We start from the raw sequence: 12,951 nt of genomic DNA on the forward strand, positions 1-12,951 counted from the left end.
TTATCTTCTTGGACAACAAAGCATTCCATCCCATTGGTACTCCTAGTGGCCTTAAAGAATGAAGATTATTTCTTTTAATTCCCAATTTCCTCCCTGGACTTTAGTTATGCTGCAGGAGGCTAGCTGCCAATTTAAGAAAACTTATTTTATGGCTTGTTGGATAGTTCTTAAATGAGTACCCTCTGTCAAGACAACTAGTAAATATAAAGCTAACTCCATATATCTTTCTTCTACTTTCTTCAAAATGGAAAAATAGGTATAGTTTGGCCTGCAAGCCTCATCAGCATCAGTCCTGACTCTATACTGACACACTTACTCTTCTGAATTAGAATTATGCCAGGTTTATTCTAAGATTTAAACCAAACCTTGTTGTTATATAAGCAAGTGGCAGCATGACGTCCCAATTTCACCCACGTCCAGTGAACCAACAGCTTTGTTCTCCTCAGATGCATTTCCCAACCTGCCACTGTGGCTTGGTTTACCACCATCCAGATCCATGGACACCAACAGGCCCTGGGGCTGTGCAGGATCAACAGAAGCACCCAGTAAGTTCCTACAAACAAGTGCTTAGTATTTTCTTTTGTTAGACATCTGTCCATCTCTGGAATTTGGGCACATAACATTGTCTACAGAAAGAGTCTCTATTTTATCTCAACCTCTGATTCATAAAGTGACAGTAATCAATGCACACTACAATTATCTTTGGGACACTGTGTCCACAGGACACAAAGATATGAATAAAATAATTGAAAGATATCAAATTGAACTCTATTTCCTCACTTGAAAATGTAACATAAAATATGGGTCATTTTTAATGGCAGACCTGACTTAACCAAAAGGACATTTTTACATATAAAGAAAAGGAAAGCGGATATAGAAAAATAGTCTGGGAGGTACTGCCATGCTGCCTTTTTCAGTTGTAAACTTATATTGACCTACCATGGCTCTCGCTACATCTGGGCAAAATAATTCTTGACAGTTTCCAATTGAAAGGATTTTTTTAAAGGATCCAAGAAAATGTGACCCATTTAAGTTATTCTCCATGGCTCTGTCTACCCAGGCAAAATGAAATGAACTGTTCAGTAATTATTTGTGAGTGGAATTGATTTGGACAGGCAACCTGAATAAGTCAGGCCTTTCCTTCTTCCTTCCTTCTCAATAGCAGTATTCCACTCACCCTCCTCCTCTGATCTGCATGCTTGTCTCTTTTTCTTTTTTTTTTTTTTTTTTTTGCCTACATAGACAGAACTTTTATCCACAAAGAAAATTATGCATTTTTCTGCATTTGGACTTTGCCCAGACAACTCCCCCATACCCTTTGGTTTTCATTAACTGTGTTTCTAATTATGCAAAGAATCTCTGAGATTTTCACTGGAATTTTCCTAGTGGCTCACTTAGGAAGAGCATGAATCTCTTTGTTGCCTGAACCCTCTCATACCTTTGTATCTGAGAGGGACTCAGAGCCACAAAGGAGGAGATAATGCCTTCTTGGGTGGTAGAAGGATGTCAGAATTTAATAAGCACCTTTTATTTGACCCTGGTGTGACACGAGCATACTGCTGAGAATGTGGTTCTTTTCCGGTTTTGCTTCCTTGCTATTTCTGTCTGCGTCTCCCTCCCCCATTTTCTTTTTTTCTTTACCTCTTTGCTTATTTTTCAAGCATTACTAGAAACATTTCTGGGAATCTCCAAACACAGATATCCTTCCTTAAATGTTTTCATTTTTTCAGGAATGTAGAGTTCATGTAAGATTGCAGGAAACATGAAGTGATAGAAATGTACTTAGTAGTTAGCTAGCTCCTGCAGTTTGAGGGTTGGTAGAAATATTCTCATGAACAGTGAACTATAAAACCAGTCATTCAAGTTTACTTAGGAGTGAAAATGACTTTTCTTCAAACCATTTATGGGGGGAAATAGAAGGACTTCACCTATTATAGTAGCTCATCAAACTTTCTCTGTCAATTACAAGCAATAAAACAATGCAGATCACAAAAAATTATCACCAAATAAAGGTCTAGATTTGAAAAAGGATTCCAAGCCATGTATAATGAATGGCCTACATTTTCAAACAGAATTTGGTTAAACGAAATCTCAGTATAAAAATAGAATTTTTTTGGAAAGACTCTTAGAGTTAATTGGAAAAAAAAAATTGTTTCATATGTATATCTAAACTTGAATTAAATCACATACAACCATATTTGTAAAATTACAGTGTATTTACCTTATTTTGGCAACTCTCCTGGAATATTAAACTGAGGCTCACATCACTTATATTCTGTGTTATTTGAGACATCTAAAAATAAATGAGAAGATGAAAAACAGAGGTGATCTCATTTCCTCTTTTAGCTTTTTCGTGGACCAAAAGGAGCCAGAAGTCTAGGTGTTAGAATGGGGTAAAGTGAGGTCAGACTATACTAAATGCAGTATTTTTCAGTGACCTGTCAGGTAATTGAATTTTTAGGCTACTTTTAGTGGTCTGGCAGCCCCTTAAAAGCTCCCTATTGGCTCATTGTTAGAGAAATTTTCCTGAGTTATTTTCAGGAGGTAATTGAGTAATAGAACAAAATGTGGGGGTTGGGGGGAGAGACTAGGAGCGGGAGTGTGGGCAGGATTTGGAGCAGGGAGATAGACCAACTTTGTGGACAGGTAAAGCTAAGATTCCTCCATCAATCCAAGTGTTTCAACACAAAGCTATTGGCTTTGGAACTGTAGCTTGATAATTCAGGTCTACAGTTTATTATTTATTCAGTGTAATTTGTTTGACATGTTCCCTGATATTAATTATCTAGCTGTTCTTAATTGAAGAAAATCCCAAGAGATTTTCCTTAAGTTTTACCCTCTTCTTACTCCGGAAAATCACTGGCTCACTAGCAACTTAGAGAATTCTTCTACCAAAAAAAAACAGTATAAATGGAAAGATTTGTCCTTCTCCACCATTCTGAACCACTCTATACCATGTCCCCATTTATTGGCTTAGATTTCTACCTTTAATGCTCAAAAACATAGAGCCTGTATTGTTTTCCTGTCCTTCCCATTGCCTCCAGTGTGAAGGTTTTAAAAGAATTATTTGTTGATGGTAAATTGTTTTGTTTTATTTATGGGCTATAGCAAGTTTTACAAAAGTGTTTATACTTCTGCAGATATCCAAAACACATCTGTTTTGGGGAAGGAAAAAAAAAAGGAAACATGCCACAACACCAAAGAAGTAGAAATTCTAGCCAAACACAGGGTGGATTTGGGAGAAGGGCAGGGGGAGATGGTAGTAGTATGAGAAAGGTCAGAGGGATGAGCAAAATTGGCAACAGGTTTGGATAGAAATTACTTTTGTGTTGCCTCCGTAATAAAAGCCACATCATATAATTATATTTTTAACATGTCACTATGTTTTGTTTGAAGTCCATATTGCTATGATAATGTTTTATTGTTCCACACAGCCAGACTATCAGTGGTATGCTCCTGACCAGTTTCCGCCAGATGTGCAACAGAAGGCAAATGGTAAGACCACAGCTGTATTGAACATTCTTTCATGTTTACATTTTAATGGGATCTCTTTGGGATGTTTACTCAACAGACATTCATTCGTACTCAGTGAGGACTTACTATAAAGTTGTGGTGCATACACAACTCTAATTTGGTGCACCTGGGGTTAAATTGAACTTCTTCAGAAAGAGAAAATGTTCAGATGCAGAAAGGCATGAATCTTGATTCTGGCTTCTGTTCCTATTCCAGTCTCAAAGTCAGTATTCCATCTGGGGTTAGAAATGACAACTTTAGCAGAGCTGTATTATAATAAGAACAACAAAGCTCTGGGATTCTACTACAAAGGACAGATCCATGTCCATATTCCACGCTGAGTTTGCTAGACAGATGTTTTAAATGTCACTGGAAGACAGACAGAGGAAATCAGGGGCTCAGAACTATTTCCTAATGACTAAACGTCAGACTCCAAGGCTGTGTTCTTAGCTTAGGCCAGGGTTGCCCACAGCTCCCACCTTGATTTGCTCAGAAAATCTAAAGTCACCTTAAAAGTATCCACAATGAAGAGGACTTTCTAATTTTTCAATGGTTTACCCATCTCCTGCATCTTTCCAGAATCTGTTACACATTCTACTGCTTATTTCAATAGTATAAGGCCACCCAGGAATGGGCTGTATAAATTGGACTATAATCATAATCCCACTTGTATTCTCATCATATATAATCAAAAATCAAGAACGTCTGCTACATATTTAAAATCTCATATGACATAGACCTTTGACACTAACTAGTTAATATCTAGAGATTTGAATCCATCTAGAAATGCTGAAGATGATAGATAATCTGATTTAAAGCCATACTTGAAATTTGATCTCATTTAATGCAGAATTGAGATAACAGAAATTTAGTTTTTAGTACAAGGAATTTATTATGGAGTGGAAGTATGGAGTGGATAGTAGGACTATCACATATAGTTTTGTGGGTTATGAATTTCATACATCCAAGAGACTCTTTATAATAGCCTATGTAAAAGTAGCCTCCTGAAGTTGTGCAATGCACAACCTAGACAGCTGTACACAGCAGTTCCAGAAGTGCAAAGGCCATGACTTATGGTAACATCATAAAGAAGAAATTTTAAAAAGTAAAAAATCTATAATAAAACATCCAGGTATTTACCAGAAAATGATAAGGCTTTCTTTTTCTTTTCTTCCTACTACAGCTACAATCGTTGGTTTTCATGAAGTTCTTAGGTTACAATGAGGAGCTTTCATTAGAAAGGCATGCTGTTAACAATAACAACTGATGCATAATGCCTGTGTTTCTGAAATCCACCGTTGTATAATAGCTGAATTGACACCCAATTATAATTTTCCATTTCTAATTGGCCTGGAATGAATATTTCTCCCTGAGTTGTAGTTTAATCATTAGAAAATACTGTTTCTCAGTAGAGAATTTAGTAATATCCTAAGGCCATTTAGGAATCACTATTGGATTTTTCATGGACCAATGTAATAGAATCTAATAATTATATAAGATGAAAATGAGTTGTGATGACCTTCAGAAATTAAAGCAAATACATTAAGATGAGTTATTGTCAGTATATGAGACCTACCGGGTTTTGTCTGCTTGGGAAGAAATATGAGCTTTTAGATGTATGAACATATCATGTGACTATATGTACAGATGTAAAAATACAATGAGAAAGAAGTCTCTATTATGTTCTGACCTATTTTAAATACATTATACATTTTCATCTTTGCAACAATGCTTATAGAAGGTTTTATTATAATATCATGCTACAGATGAGAAAACTGAGGCTTGGAGAATTTAAGTAACATGCCCAAACTGCACAGATTTAACACTGGGATTAGAAACCAGATGCATAGGATTCTAAAACTGCGCTTTGGACCATATGCTACAGTGCCCCTGCCGACCTTCCCCTCTCACTATATTAAAACTTACTAAAATTATAGATGTCAAAATGAGGGTGGGGACATTAACAGGGATAATAACATGTCTAGGAGACTAGTTTCTAACACTCGACAATTTCTCCTTTCTATGAACTCACAGCATATATTATCTATGCTACTCATTGGACATTTAAACAGGTATAGACTTACTCTTACTGTTAAGAGTAAGTATATAATAAATACAGAATAAACAAATCTGTGCTTGGACAACCCAAGTGGAACCTCACAGGGGCATGCCACCATTTAAACCTGTCTTCCTCCATACCAACACAGCCCTGCAGCTGACTGTGGCTTTTCTGCAACAGTGAAGAGAGCTGGTCATGGCTTTGTGGAACACCAGAGAAAGAAATTCCTGACTCAAAAATCTACCTGTTGGGGATTCCTAAAACCTTCTTCTAGCTTCTTAAGCTGATGCTATTTCAAAGCTCAAGACAGGTCATAAGAATTGGAAGGAGCTCTGAAATCACCCGTGTCACAAATCTCTCATGTGCCATTACTTAATTACATAGTTTAATTCAAAATTGAAGAATTTAAAACATTTGCTCTTTTTTGTTTCATTTAAATTGGAAAGCTCCATTTGATCTGTAGGTCCAGCCCGATTGCTCAGAATTCTTGTAAAATAATCTTGTGGTATTGATTATTAAGGAGTTACATGTTTAGAAATCTTTTGATTACACAGACATTTTTATCATGATAGTAGTCATTGTATTGTATGACTTGTACATTTATCCTCCACTATTCGAGATATCCTGCTAGTCAGTAAACTCCATGTTTTCACTGGAAATACTAAAACTCAAATAATGAAAGGAGAAAAGGTGGGAAAAATTACTCTGTCCGTAATAATTTATAAATATAAATTGTTTCTTTAAAATTCTGTAAGATTTACTGCCATGATCAATTCAAACAAACATTTTCCTTGTTTGTAAAAGAAGGTACCTTTTTAGAAGTGTGGATGTTTTAACTAATATTAATCAGCATGCTGTGCTTTATAGATTGTCCCAGTTCTCCAGTTCCATTAATTCTCTGCATTTCTGTTAATTCTCTGTCTCCTGACAAGTTTATTATCTAACCTGTGTCACATTATATGTATTTTTTCCCTTGGAATATTTTTTTTAATTTATTCCTGTCCCCCACCCCCATTTCCCCTGTTCTCTCTGTTGTCTGCTCTCTGTGTCCATTTGCTGTGTGTTCTTCTGTGTCTGCTCATATTCTCATTAGGTGGCTCTGGGAAGCGATCCTGGGACCTTCCAGAGTGGGAGAGAGGTGATTACTCCCTTGCGCCACCTCAACTCCCTGTTCTGCTATGTCTTCTTATTTTTTCTCCTCTATGTCTCTTGTTGTGTCAACTTGCTGCACCAGCTCTCTGTGTCAGCCAGCCCTCCTGTGTGGGGGCGGCTTTCCTGCGGGGGGGCGACATTCTCACACACGGTGGCACTATTGCATGGGGCCACATTCCCTAGGGGGCCAGCACTCTGCATGGGCAAGCTTGCCACTGGGGCCACTTGGGCCAGCTTCCTCTCACCAGGAAGCCCTGGGGATCGAACCCTGACCTCCTTTGTGGTAGACAGGGGCCCAATTGGTTGAGCCACATCCGTTTCCCGGCACATTTATTTTCTTATCCTACTATCTTCCCTTATAATTATTCTTCTTATGATGATTTAACCTAAAACAGGAGTTCTGCTGTCTACACATTAAATGAAGCAGTTTTGTTGGATTTTAAACAATATAGAAGGTAATCGGTGATTAAAGTTGAAAAAATCACCAGACCCTCCTCTAACATCCCCCAGGCCTGGGCCAAGAATACAAATACAAATACAGAGGGGCATGCCTGGAGGGGGGTGAGAGCTGTGTCCTCTACAGTACAGTGGCCTACTGAAGGGCCCTCTGGTTAAGGTCTGAAGGTGGCAGTACGACATCAAGCAGTCTTCAGGTCAACTAATTTTCAGCTTTCCTGTAATTTAATGACCATGGCTATTTTAGAATATTTTGAGCATGCATTGAAAATCAACTGTTCTTTTAAAAATTAAAGATTTAAATGAATATTTCAAAGCATTTGAGACTTACTTGGCTTTCTCTCTGCATAGCATTGAAAAAGGCATTTTTAATACATTGAAATCCACAGATGTTAATAGGTTATAATTTCTGTTTAGAAATGTAATTTTACCAAGAGCATTTTAATCTTGTATCATATTATCAGAAAGAGATGTAAATGACTTACATGTTTCTAGAACAACTATCACATAGAAGTTGTATTAGCCAAAGGGGTGCTGATGCAAAATACCAGAAATTGGTTGGTTTTTATAAAGGGTATTTATTTGGGCTAGGAGCTTACAGATACCAGGCCATAAAGCATAAGTTACTTCCCTCATCAAAGTCTATTTTCACATGTTGGAGCAAGATGGATGCCGACAGCTGCGAGGGTTCAGGTTTCCTGTGTTCCTTCCTTCCAGGGTCTTGCTTCAATCTGGGTTCAGATTTCCTCTTTCTGGGGCTGCTTCTCTTTCCTCTGTGAACTTACTCCCAAGGCTCCAGCTTATGGCTTCAGCATCAAACTCCAACATCAAAACTCCAACATCAAAAACCTTCAAATCTGTCCTTAGCCATGTCTTTTGAGTCCCCACCCACCAAGGTGTGGGGACTCAACACCCTAATGACATGGCCTAATCAAAATCCTAATCATAACTTAATCATGCCCAGGTACAGACCAGATTACAAACATAGTCCAATATCTATTTTTGGAATTCATAACCATATCACACTGCTACAGAAGTTATTATAACCTTGAAAAGATGTTGTTTCTTCCTTTCTAAAATGTCAAAAAGCTATGTTTTCTGATTATTTTGCATGCAACTCACTTCTGTACATTTCCAAAGTTTTCATATAGTGCTGAGTTGAACTTTATCTAATGAGCTGGAGCTCAATTCTTGCATATTTGGAAAGGCATGAAATGCAGACATATGAACTATGTTTTGAACAAACATAATTCTTTATAATATAGAAGATCAAAGCCAAAATATTTATGAATGCCTAAAAATAACTAATTAACAGTACTAATTATGCACTGGAAACTATTTTAGGTGCTTTATACATATTACCTCATCAAAACCTTATGAGAATCCTTTGGAATGAGTATTGCTCTTGTCCTTATTTTATAAATGAGGAAAACTGAGGCACAGAGAGATAATGCAACTTGTCCAAGTTCACACAGCTAGTCATTGGGCAGGATATAGACAACCCAGGCAGTTTGACTGCAAAGCCCACATTCATAACTAGTAAGCAATATGGACAATTCTATGCTGTATATCAAGAAAAATATAAGTATCACAGTTGGAATGTATTTCAGGCAAATAAATTCTTATGGTACTGACCTGAAAGCTAGATTCTTTCTAAGTTTGTACCTTTTCACAACTGTCTTTTATCTCGTCATTCCAGATAAATTTATGTTAGCAAAATGGCTGGAATGGTGGTTGATTTTCAGTTCCTGGTCATATGAAGAGGTAAAGGAACCAGTGTAAATAGTAAAAACTGCTTAATAGACATAAGAAACAGAGGAAACCTAAAAAATATACTTAGTGTAACTTTTGATACATATGGATAAAGTATTAAGAATATTTTTCCTTCATGAAATACATTTCTTTGTTAATTTAGCAGTGATTGGTTAATTCTAAAAATTAACAAAAATATAGACAAATAACTTTATGCCTATTCCTAGATTTTTAAAAAAGAGTAGAGAATTATAATCATAAATTCAGTGATTTTGCTAAGGAAGTATTAAATAATATAAAAATATATTTATATGTACAGAAAGATACAAGTGGTAAGTGTATTTCTATTTGATTGTGGATTTATAACCCAATGATAAACATATATATATGTATGTGTGTATATATATATATATATAGAGAGAGAGAGAGAGAGTTTAGATTTGAAAAATGCACATAATAAGCCTAGAATAGTCACAATTCCACTAGGTAAAATAAAATTGCAATAATTCTCATATATGTCAGATAAAACCTGTAGGGCAGGAAAGTAAGGTGTATATTTTATATGCATACCAACTGGGAAGAACATTCATCTACCTAGGTTTCCTCACTGTTCCTGCCTAAGCAACCACATTCTTAGAGGTTGGTGGGCATGTAAGAGCAGATTCACACAATCCCTTTAGCCACCCTGCAGCAGAGGCATTCTTCCCTCCTAATTTCAGTTAAGCTTCAGATTCAGCTGATCCTTGATGAGAAGTCAAGAGATGGCCTCTGCTTCCAAGGTCTGTGAGACATATTCAGATCACTTCAGCATCATACTATTTAACTTGAACTCTTGTGAACATAAAAGCATAGTGTATAATAGCTACAATTAGTGAATAACTCACCAGGCACACAATTAGTGAACAGAGTTCTTCATCAGCCAATAAGACAAACCTGGCCCTTTCCGGCACTGAGGACTCCATGATTGCCTTGTGGCATCTCTCCTCCCACTTTACTGTGTGGGGAAACTCTCCCCATGTTTCAAGGTAATTGAAGACCTATGCGGGCTTTTGTTCAGATTTCCATTCTGCCCCAAGTTACCTCATGGGCACTGCCTCTTCCTCTAAAACGTGGAGATAAAAAAATAAAATAAAATAAAACATGGGGATAATGACACTTGCTTCTATATTTACTTCATTCATTCACAAGAATGTTAGAAAAAAAGGAATTGGTTTTAAAATAAAGCTACCTAAGGATAGTTAGCATTAATGGATTAACTCTAAACCTTGGATTGGTTAACTCACTGCATTATGCCTCTTGCGCTCTCAACGTAATAGTTATCTTTTTAATGTAACGACCACAGTTCTCAGGTGCACATTTTTTATGCGTGGAAAGTAACTTACTATTTTTCTGTTTGCTTTTTTATTACCAAAACATTAATTTACCATGTTTTTAATATACCAAATGCAAGGAAGCAAGTATAGAACACTTAATATATTTTAAGTTACCATAAATAAGGGAAACACCAGTTCTTGGCATTTGTATAATTTTTTCTTTTGTCATAAGTAGATAGATGTCATTCTATCCTAGTCTTACTAAAATACACCAAATTTTTAATATTGGTCTTCAAAAAACATTATCACATTTTAAGAACTGTGATCTTTTCTATGACTTCAACAATGATGTACACAGCACTCTGTTTTAAAAGACAGTTTATTTGTCAAGTTACCTTTCTGTCAGGTAAGTTTTACTGAATCTAATAGCAATGCATATGGCTTACTTTCATAAGCAAATGCCTGAGCCACTGTAAGCCAGCAAGAATGAGAAGTCTTATAGAACATTTCTCTTCAGGCACCATTAGAACTAGGCCACGATTGATTTCACAAAATGGTAAGCATATGTCAGTGCTTAAAATAATAACCCTCCATTTCCCACCTCTTTGTTTCTCAGTGTAAACTTGGGGGGAACTCAGGAATAAAGGCTTTGTTTTGTTCTGTTTTTTGTTTTGTGCCATCCTAAAGGTTTACGTTAGCCCTAAGTCAGAAGAGAAATTAATTTTAAATTTTAAATCTGAAACATTTTCCTCCTTTTTTCCATAGGTTTCTCCTCTGAAAGGAAAGTCAATCAGTAGAAGTATATACCAGCGGAGAAGCACAATGGGCACAGACGGAGCTTGGCGATGGGCCCGCTTTTAAAAAAAAAATCTTTACTGTGGCTGGTTTCTGCCACAACTGCACAGCATCTACTCCATTATTTGTGCCTGGAAATGTTTCCCTTTGGCACAGATAGAGGAAAAGACTCCTGACAGCTGAGATCCTGATCCAGCCTGAAGAGCCAACCAAACACAACAGCTTCCAGTTTCCTAGAAATGAGACTTGGCACATGGATTGTATGCCATTCCTTGAAACCCTCGTCAGCATATTGCTGTTGGATTTACAAAGAGGATGCCATAATTTAAGCAACTCCACATTTCATGCAATGATATTGTGTGCTGATTTAAAATATATACGTATATATTCCCTGGGGGAAGTTTCTGCTGTTGTAAATTTTTAACATTGCTCCTATTTTTTTTAATCTGGGCTTAATTCTTTTATTTTTTTTTAAAGATTTATTTTTATTTATTTCTCTCCCCTACCCGCCCTTTGTCTGCTGTCTGTGTCCATTCACTGTGTGTTCTTCTGTGTCCATTTGTATTCTTGTCAGTGGCACCAGGAATTTGTGTCTCGTTTTGTTGCATCACCTTGCATCAGCTCTCCGTGTGTGCGGTGCCACTTCTGGGCGGGCTGCTCTTTTTTTTCTTGCGGAGGGCGGCTCTCCTTATGGGGCACATTCCTTGCACAGGGAGCTTCCCTTCACGGGTGACACCCCTGCATGGCAGGACACTCCTTGCGCGTGGCAGCACTGCACATGGGCCAGCTCATCACACGGGTCAAGGAGGCCCTGGGTATAGAACCCTGGACCTCCCATGTGGTAGGCGGACGCTCTATCAGTTCAGCCACATCTGCTTCCCTGGGCTTAATTCTTAAGCCAATTTGTTTGACTTTGTTTATCACTGTTGACCTCAATGAAACGGCAAGATGAACTGAAAAGGGGTACCCACTTTCTTAAATTAAATGAATGGTAAAATCTGAATAAAATGGTAAGCTTAAAACTATTTAAATGGTAAGCTTAAAACTAAACAGATCATTTCTATATATTGGTGAGAAATTGTGAGGCTACATCATTTTCAGGTAGAACAGATTATGAAAAATAAAGTCCTAATGTGATGGTGATGGTTTTGTTGTGTCTATATATCCTAAAAAACTATTTCAGGGATATTTGACTTGATGGTTATATCTATGTTTTTCCTTCCTATGGATGAAAATTATTATTAGTGGAAAACATAACTTTAACTTCTCAAACTAATTAACATGGAAAATGAATGTATCCAACTTTTATTGCAATTAAATTATACAGTGCCATGACAAATGTCCAAAGATTACATGATTTAAAAACTTGAGTTCATCCACTTAATAAGGATCCTGCTAAAACCGACTAGAGATCCTCTTTGTGAGGAAATGTATAACAGGAGTATGAAATCCATATCAACCCAAATAACTGTGTTTCTAGAAATACCTAAAGAATTTCCAGGACCATCAGCTGAATACATAGTCAAATAAAACAATCTCGACAACTACTGAGACTATCTAACCCCAACTTCCAGCTTAATTCCAATTCAAACTAATTTTGTTTTCATTTCTGGAAACACATGAACTTTTGGGTGTTGTGAAGTTGAACAAACCTTTGGGAAGTAAATATTTTGAGCCTTAGCCTTTGGCTACTCTGGAAACTTACTTGAGAAAAAAAAATCCCTCTCTTACATTAATTCCCAAAGTTTTGTTTTTGCTATTATGTATCAAAAAGATAAATACTTCAACAGATACTTCAGTATATGCAAGCCAGAAAAACAAAAGTTAACAAGTCAGCTACATTGAAACATTCTGGAGCATTTTTTTTAAAAAAACTTCCATTGTCTTAGATGAGTGAAAAAAAAAATCATT

General features: G+C 36.7%; 1 protein-coding gene across 2 annotated transcripts in view; it reads left to right on the plus strand.

Moving 5' to 3' along the window:
- The window catches only part of TNIP3 (TNFAIP3 interacting protein 3), a 52,496-nt gene extending 40,313 nt beyond the window's left edge, over positions 1-12,183 (plus strand). For both annotated transcript variants that reach the window (XM_012530610.3, XM_071214897.1), the window contains exons 10-12: positions 447-545; positions 3,435-3,495; positions 11,011-12,183. In XM_012530610.3, the coding sequence (XP_012386064.3) occupies positions 447-545; positions 3,435-3,495; positions 11,011-11,042 (192 nt within the window). In that variant the 3' untranslated portion in view covers positions 11,043-12,183. The remainder of the gene's footprint in view (positions 1-446; positions 546-3,434; positions 3,496-11,010) is intronic.
- The last annotated feature ends 768 nt before the right edge of the window (positions 12,184-12,951 follow it).

Source organism: Dasypus novemcinctus, chromosome 1 (assembly GCF_030445035.2).
Source record: "Dasypus novemcinctus isolate mDasNov1 chromosome 1, mDasNov1.1.hap2, whole genome shotgun sequence".
Classification (NCBI taxonomy): Eukaryota; Metazoa; Chordata; class Mammalia; order Cingulata; family Dasypodidae; genus Dasypus; species Dasypus novemcinctus.